Below are 20,298 nucleotides of genomic sequence, written 5' to 3'. Positions count from 1 at the left end.
ATGATGCTTTAGTTTCTGCACTTATTTATACGGAGACAGCAACCTGGAAGTCTGATATAATCCATGAGGTGTTTCTTCCTTTTGATGCTGAAGCTATCCTCTCTATTCCTCTTAGTCCATCGTTGCCTGCAGATAGGCTGATTTGGGCTTATACTCCTACTGGCCGGTTCACTGTGAGCAGTGCTTATCGTGTTGCTCGCCAAGCTAGGAATGATACAGAGCAGGGTGAGAGCTCGACGTCACAGCACATGGTGTCCTTTTGGAGGTGTATCTGGAAGTTACCTCTGCCCAATAAAATTAAGAATTTTGCATGGCGTGCTTGTAGGAACATTTTGCCAACAAAGGCTAATTTGTTCTAGCGGAAAGTAACCCAGGATGACATTTGTGATGAGTGTGGGGCAGCTGTGGAGTCTACGGCACATGTGCTTTGGCATTGTGATAAGGCTAAGGAGGTGTGGATAGCGGCGAATATCGATCTCGGTCCAGACGTGGGAGAGGTGCGTGAATTTATTGATCTGGTTTGGTATGCTCGGAATGTGAAGCAGTGGTCGGTCCAGGAGTTGGCTCGTCTATTTATTGTTGCCTGGGGTATTTGGTCCAATAGAAATGAAGTTCGAGTGGGTGGGGCTCGCAAGACGGCTTCTGGTATTGCTGGCTGGACGTTGGAGTTTTTAGAAGAGTTTCAAGTGGCAAATCATCGTATCAAGGTGAAGAATCCAGAGGTTGAGGTTGGCTGGGTTCTTCCTCAACATTCGTGGCTCAAAGTTAATGTTGACGGAGCGGTTTTTGAGAGACAACGTGCTGTGGGCATCGGAGTCGTTATTAGGGATCACTTTGGGCTGGTGTACGCTGCGCTGAGCATGAAGATTCACGCCCCCTTGGGTCCTCTGGAAGTTGAAGCCAAGGCGATGGAGGAAGGACTGAGGTTCGCTTGGGAACGTGGTATCAGTTCCGCGATCTTTGAAGGTGACTCGTTGGTTGTTCATAACTCCCTCACAGGCTCTGTTAATCCTCCAACCAGTATCTACAATTTGATCTCAGGATCCTTGCTTCAAGCTACTCGGTTCAGGGATTGCTTGTTTTTTGTTGTGCCACGATGTGGTAATAAGGTAGCGCATGGGTTAGCCCAACACGCTAAGTCCTTATCCGATTCTTTCAGTTGGTTAGGAACTTGTCCTCCTTTTGTGGAGCAGTTAGTAGCTTCTGATGTAATGTTTTCTTCTTCTTAATAAAATTGTCATAGTTCGCATCAAAAAAAAAATGCAAAATTCAAGATTTTATAAATTATTAAGGAAAAGTTAATGTAAATAGTTTGTATTACAAGGGAGACGAGTGCCTTATTCCAAACTAAAGGAAGATTAGGGTAATTTACCCATTTTAAAACTTTTTATGGACCCCTCTCAAAAAAAAAAAAAAAAAAATTTATGGACTTATATTGTGACAATAAATTCAGCCTTTGTCCCACAACGGCGTCGTTTACAAACTCGTTACCAAAAGTCCTTGTTTTTAATAAGTCGAAAAAAATTTCCTTCGCGTTGTGAAAAAAAAAAAAAAAACACACCACCGTGCCTTTATAGGAGCTTCACTGTGCCGCCACAAAGTGCTCTCGACTCCCAACAAATGGAGGAGGAACTAAAGAACAATCCCATAACCAACTCCCAGAACGGCGTCGTTGTGGACGACGAAGACGACGATAAGCCGACGCTGAGCTCGGAAACCTTGGCGGCCCTGAAAGAGTTCCTGGCGGAGCAGAACGGGCCTCCGGTCAATGCTGAGCCCGAGGAGAAGGAGAAAGAGGTGGCCTTGGTGACGGAGGATTGGAGGCTGAGCCAGTTCTGGTACGACCGAGACACCGCCGAGACCGTTGCTCACGAAGTCCTCACTCTCAGCCAACCCTCTCAATCTCAATCTGATTTTCGCGTCGCTTGCATAGCTTGCCCCACCCTCTATGCCTATCTCAAGGTTTTCCATTCTCTCTCTCTCTATTGGCTCTGTAGCATTTTTTCTTAGTTTAAATTTTGTATTTTTTTTTTCTTCTAGAAATTATGTTTTGAGTGGCTGAAAAAAAAAAAAAAAATTTGTGTATACTACTTGGAATTCAGGGTTGTTTAGATGAGGGAATGAAATTTTGCTTTGGAAAATTAAGCAAACAGTCAGGTTTTGGTTTTGGTGTTTATGAAATTTGTGGTCACACGTTGTTGTTCTCAATGGAATGGTGTGCTCTGAGCTGAACTCAAGGTATTAAACCAGAATGTAAAATGACAACTTACAAGTACAATTGCAATAACACAAGACCAAAAGAAACTATGAGCGCGATGAAGTTTGTAAAAAAGTTTGCAGCTTTAGCATTTTCCTACATATATATACATCTAGAAAATGCGATGAAGTTTTTGTACCTGTGCTCCATAACTTGTAATAGTAAGGCTGGTTTCGTAGAGGAGATTAGTATGCATGAATGCACTTTTGTGATTTTGAGGATAGAGTTTGTTTAGGCACTTCGGTCCACAGGAAACCTTTGAAACAAACAACCAAAAAGAAATTTTAGTTCCCATGTTTCGGATGTGGTCATTTAGTTCAACAATGGATAGTTTCTCATTTGAGAGCAGTTAAAGAATTTTCATATAGAAAACTATCGAAAAAGAACTTACATATAAGGTTGAAGATATAATGGTTATAGTTCATAATGGACAAATCTTAGTTGATGTACATTATGTTCCCCAATTTAATTTAAACTCACGGTTGCATTGATCAATGAAGCACAAATAGTGTTACCTTTTTCGAGGTCAATCAAATTCAATGTAACTATGTATTTGAATTTAATTGGGTAACCTAATGTATTGCATTTAAAGAACTCTACTTAAGTTTTACCCTTTCATAATTTACAGCTCTAAAAAATAAAAAACAAGTTAGGTTTGCTATAAAAATTTCCTTTGTGTCTTAGTGTTGAATATCATTAACAGTCTTTGAAGCAAGGTGCTCATGCAGTTTTTTGATACTCCTGCTGATTTAGGAATGATGCCATTGATAAATCTCCCATCTCTTGCACAATAAATCAACTTTATCACATGTAACTTCATCTGCATAACACATGCACTAATTTGTGTTAGCTTACATTTTTTTCCCTAATCTGACTTCAGAATTTTAATCATGATATCTCGGTGCAACTTCTTGAGTATGACAAACGATTTGAGCAATATGGAAATGAGTTCACTTTTTATGATTACAACCAACCAGAAGAGTTGCCGTTGGAAATGAAGCGCGCTTTCCATGTTGTAGTTGCGGATCCTCCTTACTTGGTAAGCTAATTTGTGTGTAGCTTGGAATACTTTTAAATGGCCTCTCTCCCTCTTCAGGCTTGTACTTCCTTTGTGTAACCCTGTCAACTGTCAAAGTGTCCATCCTTTCTAGAAAGTAATCAAAGCATGCTCTTCTTTCACTTCACTTTTTTTCCCCTCCTTAATGATTTCTGTTATATTGTCCTATGTATTTTACCCATAGTACGTCTCCAGCGTACTTGGGTCTGTTTTGTTTTTAATAAAAGTTTTCACTGCTTATTAAAAAAAATTCTAGACAGGGAATGCTTTTGACTACTTTCTGAAAATGTCTTAATGATGTTTGTGTATGATATTTGATCAGGATGTTAGATACAAGAGTGCATGTGAGCCAGACTGTGCATTTCTAGTTATCAAATTATTACCTATGCAAAGTACTAATCATAGAACTTTAGACTGCTCATAAACTGTTATAAATCTTTTATCCACAGCATCGTATTGAGAAATCAAGAGGATCAGTTTTGCTTAATTTTGTTTAACCATTCTGTTAAATCAAGTTGAATGTTAAATCCTTCCAATATGCTTTATAAACCTAATGATATCTGGAAGTTCAGTGATTTATGTTAAGGAAATCTGTTGTGTGTTCTGTATGAAGGAATGTCACAGGTTAAAAATAGCATGTACAGACATTATGCCTAATAAGATCTTGAGTGGTGGTTGAATCACATATGGTGTAAAGGAATAAAACTTCTCCAGTAGGTTCAACCTTTATGTTATAACTCTTTGGCATATACATATAAGCCTACATGCAATATATGGTTTTTCAAATTACTTAGTTTGTGAAATTTATGCTTTACTTCAATAAAGAAATTGATGAGCTTATGTAAATAACATATATCATGACAGAGTAAGGAGTGTTTGGAGAAAGTCACTCAAACAATTTCTTTTCTTTCACGACCAGGAGAATCTTACTTGCTTCTACTCACAGGTAGACAATCTACTATTTCATGAATGAGATCTATGAGATGGACATATATCTATCGTCATCTCAGGGCATTGATTATTCTGTTTCCTTTATTGCTTTCTAGTGTAAATTTAACTCGTTGTATTATGATGACTTGCAGGAGAGGTGCAGAGAGATAGAGCTGCTGAGCTTATGAGCTTGCGTCCATGTGGTTTTAGGCCTCGGCACTCTAGCAAACTTGGAAATGAGTTCCGGCTGTTCACAAACTATGACCCTGGAAATAGATTAGGAGGGTGGGAGCAAGAGGATTAGGAGCAATTCCTTTCCACATGATCCTAAACTTGTAAGCTATGATCATTTTGGCAATTACTGTATGTATTATGCATGCATGTACATGCACCCTTGCTCATAACACACACTATATTTGTATCTTCAGGAAAGAGCTATAATATTAAATTAAACATCTTATGATACACTAGTGTGTGTGTGTGTATATATATATTTTTTATTTCATTTGATGTCTCTGTGCTTCAATAATTTGATAAAGGCAAAATTTTGATTGCAGTTTTCTTGGCGGGTGATTAAAGAACCTTTCCTGCCAAGAGGATTGCCACGGCCAGAAGGTATCAGTACCTGGCCTGCAATGAAAGTGAATATCAGGCTACAAGATGATATAAATGATATATTCAAATTCATCGAGCATATTTTCAACTCTTTGTTGTTGGTGTTGTTGTTGCTTTTGATTTCTTGCTTTGTTTTGTTTTGTTCAAGTAGTACAACCCCTTCCAAAAATTGATTGCAATGTTGGACCTGTAAATTATGCCTATACGAGAATTCAGAGGATGGAATTTGTTCTATTCGGGTTCTTTTTATTATATTGACTCTTTTATTTTTTATTTATAAGATTATATTTGACTTTTTATAACTTTTTTTTTTCGAACCGCTTTAAAATCTTTCTTCTTTCTTGATCATTGAAACATCTTACCAAATTTTTAGATTTGTTTGCAATGTTGAAGCTGATTTTATCCAATCTAGATCTGGTTGGTCCTTCAAAATTTGACTCTCATTTGAATGCCCTCTGGGTAAAGTAGTTAAAAATGACCACTTTTGGTTCCTTGAGGTTGTTTGGGAGTTAATAAAGGAATGAAATGAATAAATTATAGTGGAATAGAAATGAATGGGATTAAATTAAGTATAACTATCTTGTTTGGATCTTTTAAAAGAAAGAATGGAGAAATGAATGGAAATGAATTATTTTATTACAACATTACCAATATTCCTTCATTTTATAAAAAGTAAATGGATTTAGTTTGGAATCTATGGAGGGATGATATCATGGAAATGCGAGAAAATATAAAATATCGCTATTCAGAAAAATATGTAACATAAAACCATAAATGAACTATTAAAGATCCTTGGAAAGAAAAGGGATATTTTATTTATTTATAATTTTAAGTTATTCTCGCACTAAATCTTAACCATTATTTTATTTACCCCTAAAAAGCTATTTTATTCTTTGAAAACTTCAATTTACATGTTTTATTTTTAATGAATATATATATATATATATATATATGAAACAAACGAAAGAATACCCATTTCATTTCTTGTACTCTTCTTTTTTTTTTTCTTTTTTCTTTTTTTTTTTATTTAATAATTGAGAAAAAGAAAATTTAAACTTTGAATGTCTCCATTGGAAACATTAGAAAGTGTTAATCAATCGAGAAACCTCGATCTATCCCTCTACTTAAACTCTTATAGAAGAGAATAAAATGAATATTCCAAAATAATTCTTTTTCATTTTCATTCTATTCTTTTCCATCTCTTTCATCCCACCCAAACAGAGTGTTAGATATCATGGTCAAACTAAGAACTGATAAATGATCACTCCATAAATATTAAAAGTGACAATTTTAAATTAAATTGGGACTAAAATCGTTTACTTTATATATTTTTAATGCTTAAAAAACAATTATTTTAAGTTTGTTAGGGATTGAAAATAATTATTTTAAATTTCATAGACTAAAATTGTTCATAAGTAAAAATTTAGGGGCCAAAAAAATAGTGTATTGTGTCTTTTTTTCTTTTCTTTTCTTCTAATTTAAAAATAGGAAATAGTCCATTTTAAGAAATTTTTTTATGAAAAAACGAAAAAGTAATTTATTGTTTTGACAAAATTTTCACAAAATAGATGATTAATATGTGCCTTTAGGGCACACATTAATCGGGTTTTAAAAATAAACTAAATTCCATTTAAAAAAAAATTGAAAAATCAACCAAATGGAGTTTTGCCCACCCGAACTTTCTGGTCCGAACCCGGTTTTCTACTTTGGAAATTGGATAATTCGAGAGCATTTGTTGTATCTCATAGGTAACTAAGTGCCCGTTTGTTTCCACGTTTTTAGCCCAAAAAGGGCTTTTTGAAAAAAACCAGGCCTAAAATTGCATTTGGTTAAGCCCAAAAACACGGACTAAACGCGGAAAATTTATGAACCTCTGAGGGTCCATAAATGAAAACGCGCACTGCGCATTTGATGGGTTATCGTTGCTGATGATGGAATTACGGAAATACCCATGAAATTAATCAGTTCTCTCAACGCCTAACCTCACGCCTCCCATCTCTTCTCTCTGCTTTGCCCTCTCCGTGAGAAATCAACCCAAAGAACAGATAAATCATAACCAACCCATACCCATGAGAAATCAACCCAAAGAACACACAAAAAAATCATTACCCAAAACACAAACCACAATCCAAAACTACAAAAATCAAATAGCACAAACCCACGGCCAAACAACCATAAACACGCAGAAAGACAGAAAGAAAGAAGAAGAAGAGGAAGAAGAAGTGGAAGACGAAGAAAGACAGAGTAGAGAGACTTACCACGAGTTTTCTCAAGCTCACCGGCTCTCTCAATTCCACGAGTTTTCTCATGGGTATGGGTTGTTTTGATTTCTCTATTTTTTGGTTGATTCAAGTAATTGAGAGAGCTGGAGAGCCTCTGGAATCAAGTGGGAAAAAAAAAAAGAGAAGAAATTGAGAGAGCCGGAGAGCTTCTGGAATCATCAAGTGGAAGTAAAAGAAAAATAAAAGAGGAGAGAATGAAAGAATGAGGAGCTTCTGGAAAGTGGAGCTGTGGAAGTAAAGAAAAAGAAAAAGGAGAGGATGTGGACAAAATAATGTATATGTGTGTGGTGGACAAAATACAAGAGAAAAAAAAAAGAAGGAAAAGGAAACGTATGGAGGAAAAAAAAAATGCAAAGAATTAGAAATCATAATTTAAAAATATTACCACAATATTTTCACAATAAATTTTAAGTAATTAGCTAATATTGATGAGTAAAAATATAATTTCAGTAATGGGTTCAAATTAGAACTAGTAACAACTTTTCATATAAGATTTTGTTATGATTCTTGTGAAAGTATTGTAAAAAATATTGTAAATGTAACACTTTTTGTTGAAAAATATAATTGTTGAGAATAAATAGAAAAAGAATAAATAAATATTAAAAAAGAATAAATTTGATTACAAAATAAAAATTAAAAAAGTGGATAGACAAAAGATAAATGTCACTGTTGATTGTCCAAACAGCACAAAAATTTATCTAACTTGCTGGAGATGCTCTTATATATACATTATCCTTTTTGGTAATTTATCCTTAAATTGCCACTTTTATAAATGTTAGCCAAACACTCAACTAAAAAAAAACATATATATTTTTTAACAGTTTTTACCGAATACACACCTTTTTAAAAATTCACTTTCTCATTACGCACTATTGTTACGAAAAGCTGAAGTAACTCACCCTAACTTTGCTGGTACACAATACACAAAGCACCAAATAGATTTCAAACAAAGTCTGAGAAAACAATTTCGCGGAAAATGAGACCCAACATCGTTACCGAGGTGAGCTCCGATCTACATTCTACACTATTCCTTTGCTCGTTTCGATTTTGATAATTACGCATTGTCACTGATTCCTTGCCTAACCAACCCTAACTTCAATTTATGCTCTGTTTGGTTGCTGAGAAAAATGAAATGAAATGATTCAATTTTGCTCCTTATTTTCAGTTTTTTTGGTATGGAGAACATTGTATAGCAAAAAAAAATCTGTACTTAAAAGAGTTGAAACTGAGCAAATTACCACCACTAGTGTGCTTAGTTGAGTTGACTCTCAAATTTGGAAAAGTTTTACCTTTTTAGACTCATATCCTATCTGTTTGCTTTCTTTTACTTTGTTCTATGAGAAATAATGGGAAAGTTTTTTTTTTTTTTTTTTTTTTTTTTTTTTTTAAATTCTGGGTGTTTGAATTGTGTCTTTGTGTCATACTGTTACTGTTGGATCAGGTTTGGAATGTTTGAAATTAGAAGGAATTGTGGATTCGATTGGAAACCCTAATTTTGTTTTTGTTTAGGTGGTTAGTTAACCTTTTTTTAAATGAGTATAATTAGGATGTAAGGATAGTTACTTCATGTTATGAAGTTTGTTCAATACGAATATTTATCTATAGGCATAGTCATAGGGTGCCTTAGCTTTCCTTGGATGATACCTAACATCTAGGTATCAATAAGATTTAAATGGGTTTTGATTGGCTTAGATATGGAAATATTTTTTGTTTGCTAATATTCGAATTTGCATGTTCTGAAGGTTAAAATGGCAAATTTTTACATGGTAAAGTAGCTTAAACAAAGCTTCCATTGCTGTAGAATAAGTGACGATAGAGGCATCAAATTGGTGTTTTTTTCTTTTTCTTTTTCTTTTTAAATGCAGAAGTGGGTATTATTAGTGTAGTCAAAGGTGAAAGGCAACGTTAAGGTGCCAAGCCCTTGTATCACCTAAGGTGTGTGGCACCAAAAAGGGGCCTTATGGTGTAGGATTGTAGAAATATATTAGGAGAAGATGATGTGCGTTGGTGATGGCTCCATAATTCGTTTTTGGCTGCATGACCTATGAAATGGTGAGACAACTCTTGAGGAGAGATATTCTAGCCTCTTCCTAGTTGCCAGGGACAGTAAAGCCAAGGTGACGGATTATTTATAGTACAAAAAAAGGAATTTTCTTTTTGGGGTGGGGGTGGGGGGGGGGGGGGGATCATTGATTCAATTGTTGTAATTCTTGAGTGGAGGACGGAATTCTTATCCTTGTAAGGGCATGGGGAAAGTTTGTGTACCACCAAGGATGGCTTATTTATTTATTTTTATATCCCATTGTGTGATTTTAGAAAAGACATTGACTATGGATAATCTAAGGAAATGAGGGTTGACTTGATTGGTACTTTTTTTTTTATAGGTAATCAGTGTAGTTATATTGATAAAAAAATATAAAGGAAAACAATGAGTTCATGATGATGAACACAAAAGAACAAAGAAAGAAAAAGGACAAAGATCAAGCTGCTATTCTAAGAGAGACAAGGAACTTTATGCTGGATGAACAATCCGAGAAACCCCTACACCAAGACCAATCAAAAAGAGTTCGATGGCACAAATCTTTTAGATGGTCTAATGATTTTTCGATGTCCTCAAACAAGCTACGATTCCGCTCTGTCCAAACAATCCACATCAAACAACCCGGAACCAAATTCCAAATATCTGATCTATACTTGCCAAGCCAATTTCTCCTGCAAAATAATAAACCAGCAATAGAGTCTTTCATGACCCGTTCCCAAATAACTAGATCATATTAATCCATAGAGCATTTGCTATATCACAATGAAGAAGGAGGTGATCCACTGATTCCCCATTATGGCAACACATACAACACTGATTCACCAATGGCAGACCCCTTCCCATGAGGTTATCCAGTGTAAGAATCTGACATAAAGCTGTTGTACACAAAGAAGACAAACCTTTTAGGAACCTTTACTTTCCATACACACTTCCGTGGAAAAATGGAATAAAGAGCACCCCCAATCTCTTGGTAGAAAGACCGAGTATCAAAAGTACCACTTCCCTTAAGGCACCAACGTAATCTGTCACTCCCCACACCACTTGGATCCTGAGAGCAAATAAAATCAAGAAAAGAGAAAACTGCCTCTAATTCCCAATCGTGAAAATTCCTAGAAAAGATCAAATTCCAAATTCTATCATTCCCCCCCGCATGGTGACCCAAAACATCAAAGATACAAGCTTCCTTATAACCTGAACACTCAAATAAATCAGGATAAAGAATCTTAAGAGGAGTTTACCCAACCCACCTATCATACCAAAAAATTCGAGTACCATCTCCCACCACGAGGGCCAAATGATGAGAAAAACTCTCCTAAACTTCACTAACTCTACACTATAAACGATTTGATTTGTACTTCATGTGCAAGAACCCAGGGGAGAGTGTTGTTCATTTTTTCTTCATTGTGCGGTGGCTCGAAAGCTGTGGTCTTTGGTTTTCTGTTTGTTTGGTGTTTTTTTGGGTGATGCCTTATTCTATTTTGGAAATGTTATCATGTTGGATGGGATGTTTTGGAAAGAAATGGGAAGATTTGGAAAGTTGTTCCTTTGCCTTTAATGTGTTGTCTCTGGAGAGAGAAATGATTATTGCTTTGAAGGAAAGAGATGAACCTAATGAAGTTGAAGATCTTATTTTTGAAGAGTTTATATGATTGGACTTTGACCTTTCATACCTTTGCAGAGTTCCTGGGTACTTTGAGCTTCCATTAATTGTGATTTTTTTTTTGCCAAGAGTCACCTACTAACTTGAATTAAAATACATTTTCTTTGCCAAATTACAAAACTGCTCTTTTTTCTTTTTTGCTAAGTTTCATTGAGGACCTTGCATCAAGCATCTTATAGTATGCTTAAGGTGCTCAAGTACTTTCCTAGGCTCTAAAGGTGAGTGCCTCTCTAAAGTTGCCTTGCTTTAGGGGTTCAGAGGCACGACACATGCCTAGGTGAGCACCTGGCTTGCCTTGGAGTATACTATTATATAGGTGTATATTTTAAAATAGAGGTAAATTACATTTTAAATCCCTTAATTTAGGATTGGTTTAAACTGAAAATCCACACTTTCAAAAGTTTCATGCTAAGGTTTGAATTGAAATGCATTTTATTGTGTAAGGTTTAATTTGAAACCACCTGTAAACTATGGGGTTTAAAATGTAATTTACCCTAGAAATGATGTTACAAAGTCGTTGTAATTAAAAATGTCGTCTCCTTTTCTTACCTTGAACTTTTGCTAATAAGCTTCATAATCATTTTGACTCCTCATTGTAATGGAGTAAGAAGGTGCTTATCTCCCTTTTCCAAACAAAAATGCCATCCTTGTTTCATCAATTTTGAAAATGCCACTATCAACACATTTTTGGATGGGTAGGTGCTTTACTAGTCAGAATATTATTTTTCTTTAACTCTTGAGTTATTAATTTCACATTGTTTTTTCATTGTGGTGTGCAGGCAGGATTGCAAACTAGGTTGGGTCAATGGTGGGATGGCATTCCATTACTTACTTCTGCCGTGGTGGTTGTTTGTGGGATCATATACTTGGTCTGTCTCTTGGTTGGATATGACTCCTTTTTTGAAATATGCTTCTTGCCCTCCGCAATTCTATCACATTTCCAAGGTACATACTTGCAGATTGAATATGATTCCTTTTTTGAAATAATTGTGCAATGTTTACCTTTGAAACTTTCATGTTTTTCCCCTTAAATTAACTTATGTATAAATCCAGCACGCAGTTTAAAAGCTAAGCATTGGATAATCTTTATCCGTCTATTATGTTGGGTGTACTTGGAAGATATAATGGGGTGGCTTCATAGTGATATATATTGGGGGATGGGATCTCAACATATTTTTAGTTATGTATCTTTAATTTTTTTTTAAAGGAATAGGTCAAAAATTGTTGCACTTCATATTTTATGCAAGGATCTATGCTGTGATAGATATATTTATTCCTATATGTGAGATATCTTTTTGAAATACTTATTCAACTATCAATATGCTACTTAGGGAAGGATTTTAAAAGTAGTCTAAAAATATTCTTGGAAAATATCTGCTACAGAAAACTGTTGCTCATTTTTGGTCTTATGATTTCTGGTCATTCTTGCATGTCCTCAGCTAATAGCAGTCCTTGGTCTGCCTGAAATTTTGTGGGAACATAAAATATTTAGCCTAAGAGCAGTCCTGAGTAATGTCTATGAAAGCCTTTTTTAACCTGTCTAACATTTAGGCTGCAATCTAATATTTGGGTCGGAGAGGGTCTGTTCAAAGCCTTATATCACACACTACATAGCCGGTCCTGTAAATCTTTAGGAATTCCCTTTGTAAGTTAAATTTTTGTTCCAATTTAATCTGTGATGGTAGTAGATTTTGGTATGAAAGTAGCTTTCATTTGTGCCCAAAGCCTTGTAGCTCAACTAGCGCTTCTTAGTGTTCCAATGAAGACGTCCAGGTTCAAATCCACCCTTCCCAAACTATTGAATTATAAAAAAAGAAAAAGAAAAAAAGTAGCTTTCATTTGTATATGAAGAAGAAACTATACACCTTTCTTTCTTATTTATGTATTTATTAAATTATTTTATATTCATGGATCTTTATAGGTTATCCCTTCTCTTTAGTGAGACGTGTCAGTCTTATGGTCATTAACCTTACTCTTTTTTGTTTACAGTTTACAGGATTTATACATCCATCTTTTTTCATGGTTCACTGCTTCATGTTCTGTTCAACATGCTGGCATTGGTTCCTTTGGGTTCTGAACTGGAGAGAATTATGGGATCTGTCCGTTTGTTGTACATGATAATTCTATTGGCTACAACCAATGCTATTTTTCATCTTCTCATTGCACTATTGGTGGGGCATAATCCTTTTCATCCTTTTTTGTATCTCATGAATGAGTGTGCAATAGGCTTTTCAGGGATCTTATTTTCTATGATCGTGATTGAAACAAGTTTGAGTGGAGAATCTAGGAGGAGGTTGGTCATTTGTGATACTTAATTTAGTAATACATGCAATTGCACACGTACTTTTACCCTCATGATATTTCATAAGCATGATAGAATCCTGTTGGCTCAATATTATTATCATCATCATCATCATCCAGTAGACATTGCATGGTTTCTCTTAAGTACATCCATTCCTGGTGTCTTCTGATTTACAACCTTTTCCCATCATTGTGCAGTGTCTTTGGACTCTTCCATGTGCCTGCTCAATGGTAAATGCTCATCTAATTTCTATTATCTTGTTTGTATTATCCTTAGATAATTTATTGAAGATGTGACGTATTTTTTTTTTTTTTGAATTATTTGTTCCAGGTATCCATGGATCTTGTTGATACTGTTCCAGCTTCTTGCATCAAATGTCTCATTGCTTGGACACCTATGTGGCATTTTGTCTGGATTTGCATGTAAGTTTCCTCACAGTTCAACACATCTCTATCTCTGGTTTCCCCTTCTCCTTCCCGTACAGCCATATTCATAAGGAACACAATAGAAATTCTATAATTTTGTCTTTAATTTCAGATACATATGGCATATTCAACTTCCTGATACCTGGAGCATCCTTTTATTCTGCCATTGAGGCCTCCTCTTGGCTTGTAAGTATCTTTATGAAATTGCGTTTTGATTGCAGAAACAGTATGGGAAAATAATTATAATTTGCTCTCTTTCATGAAAGTAGTATAAATGCCTTTGAGCTATCAAAGGACATGGAATTGAGAGTGATGATAACCCTAGATTATTATACTCCTTGTTCTCTGTTGGATTTACCTTTCAAGGATTCCATACACATTGTCCACCCAATTTGTCTCTACCCATTGCTAATATGAGGGCATTCTGGACTTCGGAATACAATAGTCCAATATCTTTAGAAGGCTAGCCTGGCAGAATTGAAATTGGAGTGTGTAATAAAATATTTCAAGGCATGCTACTACAAAATAAAAGAAATTGAAGTTGTTGGATGTAAATTTTATGCTTAATACCTTTCAGTTTTTAGAATAATGCTTCTGTATTTTCCTTCTATATTGGCTCAGCTTCCCACATGTACCTTCAATGTTCATTTTTTAGATTTTGATATGCTTTTCTGTTGAGTCTAATTTTCAGAATTCAAAGGACTTAGCATTTCTTTTAGGTGTTTCTATTTATATATGTTATCAATATTTTCCTGCATTACTTTTGTATAACTTTACCAAGAGTTAGGAGTTGGCCAAGTTTCAATACCTTTGTCATAGAAAGACCATATCCAAATGTTCTGCTCCTACCTCAAGACCTAAGCTTCTCTTACCTTACAGCATTTATGGTCCAACTATCATTTTTGCATGCATGCCTGTGTATTTAAGAAAGTTAATACAGTAGTTATCAGTTTATCCAAAGATTTTATTCTCATGTTTTATGCTGAATGATCTTGAATTGTCCTAGACAGTAGTATTGAAAAGCTATTGGTTTATTTCAATAGAGCCAATTAATACTTTTATATATTTATGTATTCTTATTTTCATAAATAGAATACATAAATAAAATGATTTTATTTGACAAAGCCGATAATTAAAATTACATACTACATTGTAGATCTTACAATTTCAAATCCAGACTATCTACAAAATCTAAAACCAAATGTGAGGGAATATGTTCTAGCACAATCACCTAATTATACAAGCACTGTAACAATGATTGTTTGATCATAATGATTGGCTGTTCAATTCTATCAAAAGTTTGCAAATTTTGCTATCCCCAAATTATCCACAAGATGCACAATGGAATCACATCCCAGGCTTTAGAATTTCCGACTCTGAAATCTCCCTCTCCAACAAATTAGCATTTGCACCACTGCCTTCTGCATGACACAGGACAGTCCAAATAACACCCACAGAAATGACCAAATATCTCTAGCTACCATGAAGTAAAAGGTGTTCCACTGATCTCCGTCAGTCTTACACATGCGATACCAATTGACAATCATCATGTCATGCTTCCACAAATTATTCACTATTAAAATTCTGTCTAGTGCTGCTGTCCATGCAAAGAAAGCAACATCTGTAGGAACCTTGACTTGCCAGATGCTTTTCTATGGAAAACTTGCCCCTACCCATCAAAGCTTCATAATAAGAATGAACTTCAAACTTACTGACTTTTACAAGCTTCCACTCTGTTAAGTTATTATTATAATAGATATAATGTGTGTGTAATGGATATGCACGCATATATCTACACACAGACCATAAAATGCACATCATGGACATCCACTATCACTGAACTAAATTGAACTCATAAATGCCCTGTATATCTACTGTTTTGGGTTCCTAAAACCTTTGCTACCATTTACTCTGCTTAGGGCTCTAATTGTGCCATATTGTTTTTATTCAACATCTCAGTTTTTTTTTGGTTTCATGTCATTATCCTTGTAATATCATATGGGAACATATAATCTTACCACACCAGTTGAAAGTCTGTTACATTTTGTGTACAGATGCATAATTTATTGTCTTAAGAGATTAGAATTGGTAATTATCTCAGGAAAGAACTTTTGACAGGCTGTTATTTTAAAGCAGGATTTCTGTTAAGTAATAGTTTAGGTGAGGCACTGCAAATATTAGTATTGAGCTGTACTTTGGATAATGTTATATTATTAATATTTTCCTCAAATATTAATATTGAACTGCAGTTTGCATAATGTTTAATATTAATATTGAACTGTACTTTGATTAATGTTGTTCAGGCTTCCCACTGATTAGTAGCCTGCTTTATATAAATTTAGGAGTATCTCATCTCAACCTTTTGGTATTGTTTTAGTTCTATTAACTTATGTCATGAATAACTAGGAAACCTTATAATGTTGACTATCAAATATTCTCCTAAGTTTCAGTTTTTACTTTTTAGTCTTTGTGAAGATGGTCTTGTGCAACATATATTGGTTAATAAAAATGGCATGCTGTACATGGAGGTATCTGCCTGTGTTGGCAACCCTTTTGTTCTAACCATGTATTTATAATACAGATAGGCCTTTGTGAATATGATCTTTTTTAATATGATTTTCAGTCATCTTGTGTGAGGCGGCCTAAATTTATTTTGTGCACTGGCGGGAATTCCACAGGCTACATCCCTACATATACAACCCAAAATACTGCATCTAGGTATATTACGCTTTTCAAAGTCATTTATTATTTGATGTCCTAGAAACATAATTTGATATTATTTCTTGAGCAGTGGATTATTTTCTGGAAATACTTGGAGAAATTTGTCCTCATGGATGCCTCAAAGGGAATCGTCTGCTCAGGTATTGAGTGAATCTCCTTTTCAGGATCTTTTAAGGCATTAGGATATTTTCTTAATTTATTTATTTATTTATTTTTTTTCATGATGTCAATATAGTTGTTCACTTTTTGTAATGCACTAATAATGCAAGCCTCAACTTTAGCAAATTACTTTCAAAGTTTATCTTTAAAGAGAACTAATGCATGCTCTGATCTTTCAAGAATATGTTTTTTTGTTAGGATAGCTAATCTCCTATTTCATAAGCTTAATAATTCACCATTTGTTTATTTTAGGTTTCAGGGTATGTTTAGTGAGAATTCTAAGGAAACATCTGATCCAGCAGAAAAATATAAAAAAAAATCACAGGGAAACAAATAGAACAGGGAAAACAAAGAGATAAACCTAGGAATCAGCACCTTAGGTTGCTTGGAATCAACACCAAGTAGGTGAAACAAAATAAAACCTAGGGTTGCCTGGAATCAACACCAAGCTATTGGAGAAAATTAATAGTAATTTTATTAATCAAAACAAGCATCACCATACTGAACTTTGGGCCTTTAAATAGGTTCCCTAAGTTTTTTTTTTTTGATAAGTAATAAAACTTTTATTAAAAATAATAAAAGTAGACCATGTACACAGGATGTGTTCACAGATTACAAACAAACTAAGCACCAAAAGAACAATAATCAAGCATCTCAAACGTGTGATCAAAGGAAAATAGAGAGGAAGCATTCATCAACTCAAATAAAGATCTGAGAAGAAGAAGCTTACGATCAAGCACTGATATCTCCCGTCCCTCAAAAGTCCATGCATTCCTCTCACACCAAGGAAGGAAAGTAATTAATTTTCAAACTAAGTTAGGAAAGGAAATAAATTTCTAAGCCAAGTAGGAAAGGAAATAACTCTTAGCCAATTACATAAAAGCAATAAATTTAAACAAGATCCATTAAATCAATTGGGCCCAACTGGCTGCGGGTTACTTTTGCCCTACCATGTGATCGGGGGTCTTCATCTGGTGTCTGCACCATCATCCACATTAATTTGTGGAATTAGAAGATAGAGCTGGAGGGGAACACTTTTCTGGGTTTCCAGTTTCACTTCATTATGGCTGAATGCCAAAATCTTCTTTTGACATGGATTGTGTTGGCATTTGCTTGATAATAGTATATAGTCCTTTTACCTCTGAAGCCTAGCTCATATCAATTAAACCTGTGCTTCTTATATAACAAGATCCTTAGTCTACTCATGCAAAACTCTTTCTTTTGGTTGGATTTTATATTTTTGCTTTAGGTCTTATTTGCAATAGCACTAGACATCATAGAAAAGTGCTTCATATGAATCATATCTGTAACATTAATTCAAATTTTGAATCCATTCATTTAGAATAAATAAATATAGTGATGGTTATGCCCTAATGAACTTGGGGAAATGTTGAATGTTACTAGAGAGTCAACTTGGAGAAAACAACACTCAAAGTTATATCCTCCTTTTAGTTTTAAGTCAACAACACCTTTCCTCTTTTCATTTTGTTATTAACTGTTGTTTATTTTTCCTTTGGGTCCTCTGGCCTCAACTGTCTCAGCAAAGTAATGGCCAATAGCCTGTAGCTCAATGGCATTGGCTGATCTCCTTTATGAGGAGAACTAGGGTTCGAATCCCCCCTCCTCGTATTGTTGTAGCTTTTGAATTATCAAAAGAAGTCTCAGCGAAGTTATGTAAATTTATTGATTTAATATGCTCTTTTTGATCACATGCAGTCAGCAGAAGACGGTCATAGATTTCCTGGAACGGGAAGGGCACTTGGATCCAACCAAAGTCAAATGGTTTCTGTGGATAATTCTGATTCAAACCTACAGGCTAGACTCTTGGATAATGGTAATCTAGATCGTCCATCAGACTTGGCAGCAACTGGTGCAAGACGACAGTCTGATGGAAGGTATTAGAAAAATTCTTTGGTGCACATCTAATTATTGATAGCTCTAGGTAGATCAACCTGATTGTTGGTTTGAAGTAATTAGTGCTTGGTTTTATGAAATGGTTGTTCTGATAACTTATATAAAAAAATGTGTTTTGATAATCTTTTCTTTACCTGACTTTGAAACCTACTGAAAATATCAGGCTGGGCAATCAAATGTCAGCCTCCCCACCCACCCCCCTCCCCTGCTCCCAAAAAAGAAGAAGAGAGGATTGAACGGTAAAAGTTGATTTATATAAGCAGAGGTCCTTTCGATTTTTAAGAAAACTATAAACAGTTATGGTTCAGGCAATGGTGGCGCTGGTTTTAAAAAAACAATCAATTATCAAAGGATGCGTACACTTTCATTTGAAATACTGATATTTAAATGATGATGTCTAGTTAAAATCTAGTTTTATCCTAATCTTGCCTACAAATCCCTGAGGGTCTTGAATTGGGTTAAGATATCTGCCAGTAAGCCATGTTTTGTCACGTGAGGTGTTGACTTCATCTGTTAATTAAAACTAGTCATAATGCCTTTAGTTTATTAGGTCCAATAGACTAGTACTAAGCCATGTTTAGTGGCCAAATGATATTGATCACTTTGTTCTTGACAATTTTAGGCGGCAAGCAGCAGATAATACATCAGTTGGTGTCCCTCCAAGCCATCAGGTTTCTTTTATAAATCCAAGTGTTGGATTTTCCTTTTTTCTTTGTTCTGGTTAATCTGTTTCTGAATTTCTTGTTGTCTACTTGGAATTTGATGCAGGGTTCAGTAGCTACTGATGTAGAAATCCAAAAACTTGTAGCAATGGGTTTTGAAAAGGTAAAATTACATCACTCTGCCTGCTCTCATAATTAAAAAGCCATTTCACCATATTCATGTCTATCCATGATTGCACATGATTTTGATTTTTTTTTACGATTAGAAAAGATATAAAGGTTAAAAGTTGACCATCAAAGGATATTTAGAGTAGGATTGGTCCTTACTATTATTATGGTCTTTTACTTTCGTCTTTCACAACCTTGCAACATAGGGGATTTGTACTAACCAACAAAGTTTGTTACAACCTTCCTGTTGGCAAGTACAGGAACATGGGGTAAAGCCATCTCTGATGCTTCCTAAAATACAACCAAGCTTTAGTTCCAAAATTTTAGGGTCAGTTATGGCTCTTCATTAGACTAATTAGGGTTGGCCCCATGCGATCTTTCTCACCTTTCTTTTCTATTTGAAGTCATACTTTCAGTCCTGAATTGACTTAAACCACTTTTTAATGCATTTGGGGTCTACTAGTAGGGGATGCCACATGTATCTGTTAGTGGATCCATTCCTAGAATACACATATTTAAAATTTAGATGGTTGGCATTTTAAATTCAAATGTCTTGGAACTGTTCAGACACAGGTAGAAGTTGCACTAGCAGCTGCGGATGGGGATCTGAATGTGGCTGTGGAAATTCTTATGAGCCAACAGGTTTGTTAGTTGTGCACGCGGCTTTTGACCATCTGGGGCTCTTAATGATTTTTCTTTTTCCTAGTTCTTGGTGACTGCTCTTGCCTGGTCTAATTTTGGGAACTCTGATTTTCTCTGCAGGGATAGGGATAAATTGCAAAAATGAGTTACGTTGATTTCTCATTGACACCAACTATGAGCTAAGTTCTGTTGGCCTAGTTGTCTGCTTCTATCATCTCTCTGGTTCGGATTGTGCTCTGTATATTTTCTGATAGCCAAATTGATAGGATGAGGCAGCCGGAGGAAATATGTAATCAGGAAAGGCTGTACTAACTTTTGCTATTAAAAAGCAATGTCAAAAAAAAAAAAAAAAAAAAAAAAAAAAAAAAAAGAAGAAAAGATGACAACGTTTGTAAACATGTTTTGACTGACAGGAACGTTCAGGTTCAATTCAAAAGAGTATCTTCAATTAGCTTCAACTAAA

At 35.0% G+C, this 20,298-nt stretch overlaps 2 protein-coding genes across 3 annotated transcripts; both read left to right on the top strand.

Moving 5' to 3' along the window:
* The first annotated feature begins 1,529 nt into the window (after positions 1–1,529).
* LOC126692796 (uncharacterized) lies at positions 1,530–5,139 on the top strand. Its single transcript, XM_050388565.1, has 5 exons — positions 1,530–1,962; positions 3,138–3,296; positions 4,179–4,260; positions 4,397–4,579; positions 4,802–5,139. Exons 1-4 carry the CDS (start codon positions 1,621–1,623, stop codon positions 4,546–4,548), a joined length of 735 nt encoding a protein of 244 aa, XP_050244522.1. The 5' UTR covers positions 1,530–1,620; the 3' UTR covers positions 4,549–4,579; positions 4,802–5,139.
* A 2,860-nt stretch (positions 5,140–7,999) lies between these two features.
* On the top strand, positions 8,000–20,298 carry LOC126692795 (rhomboid-like protein 15). Of its 2 annotated transcripts, XM_050388564.1 has the most exons (13): positions 8,000–8,141; positions 11,622–11,787; positions 12,832–13,135; positions 13,342–13,374; positions 13,475–13,566; positions 13,682–13,755; positions 16,193–16,287; positions 16,361–16,430; positions 18,166–18,344; positions 18,986–19,034; positions 19,132–19,188; positions 19,761–19,835; positions 19,956–20,298. In XM_050388564.1, exons 1-13 carry the CDS (start codon positions 8,118–8,120, stop codon positions 19,959–19,961), a joined length of 1,224 nt encoding a protein of 407 aa, XP_050244521.1. In that variant the 5' UTR covers positions 8,000–8,117; the 3' UTR covers positions 19,962–20,298. The 2 variants fall into 2 exon arrangements, with proteins under 2 accessions (XP_050244521.1, XP_050244520.1); XM_050388563.1 differs by lacking the exon at positions 19,956–20,298 and having other exon boundaries at positions 19,761–19,844.

The sequence above is a fragment of the Quercus robur genome, chromosome 7 (assembly GCF_932294415.1).
Source record: "Quercus robur chromosome 7, dhQueRobu3.1, whole genome shotgun sequence".
In the NCBI taxonomy this organism is placed as follows: Eukaryota; Viridiplantae; Streptophyta; class Magnoliopsida; order Fagales; family Fagaceae; genus Quercus; species Quercus robur.
This window is presented reverse-complemented; position numbering and strand designations above follow the sequence as displayed.

Bases quoted from the DNA above. Each gene is read 5' to 3' on its own strand.
- LOC126692795 (XM_050388563.1), top strand. From the start codon at position 8,118: ATGAGACCCAACATCGTTACCGAG. The intron at 16,431-18,165 runs GTATTGAGTGAA...GATCACATGCAG, and splicing joins AAAGGGAATCGTCTGCTCAG to TCAGCAGAAGACGGTCATAG. The intron at 18,345-18,985 runs GTATTAGAAAAA...TGACAATTTTAG, and splicing joins AGACGACAGTCTGATGGAAG to GCGGCAAGCAGCAGATAATA.
- LOC126692796 (XM_050388565.1), top strand. From the start codon at position 1,621: ATGGAGGAGGAACTAAAGAACAATCCCATAACCAACTCCCAGAACGGC. The intron at 1,963-3,137 runs GTTTTCCATTCT...ATCTGACTTCAG, and splicing joins CCCTCTATGCCTATCTCAAG to AATTTTAATCATGATATCTC. The intron at 3,297-4,178 runs GTAAGCTAATTT...ATATCATGACAG, and splicing joins TTGCGGATCCTCCTTACTTG to AGTAAGGAGTGTTTGGAGAA.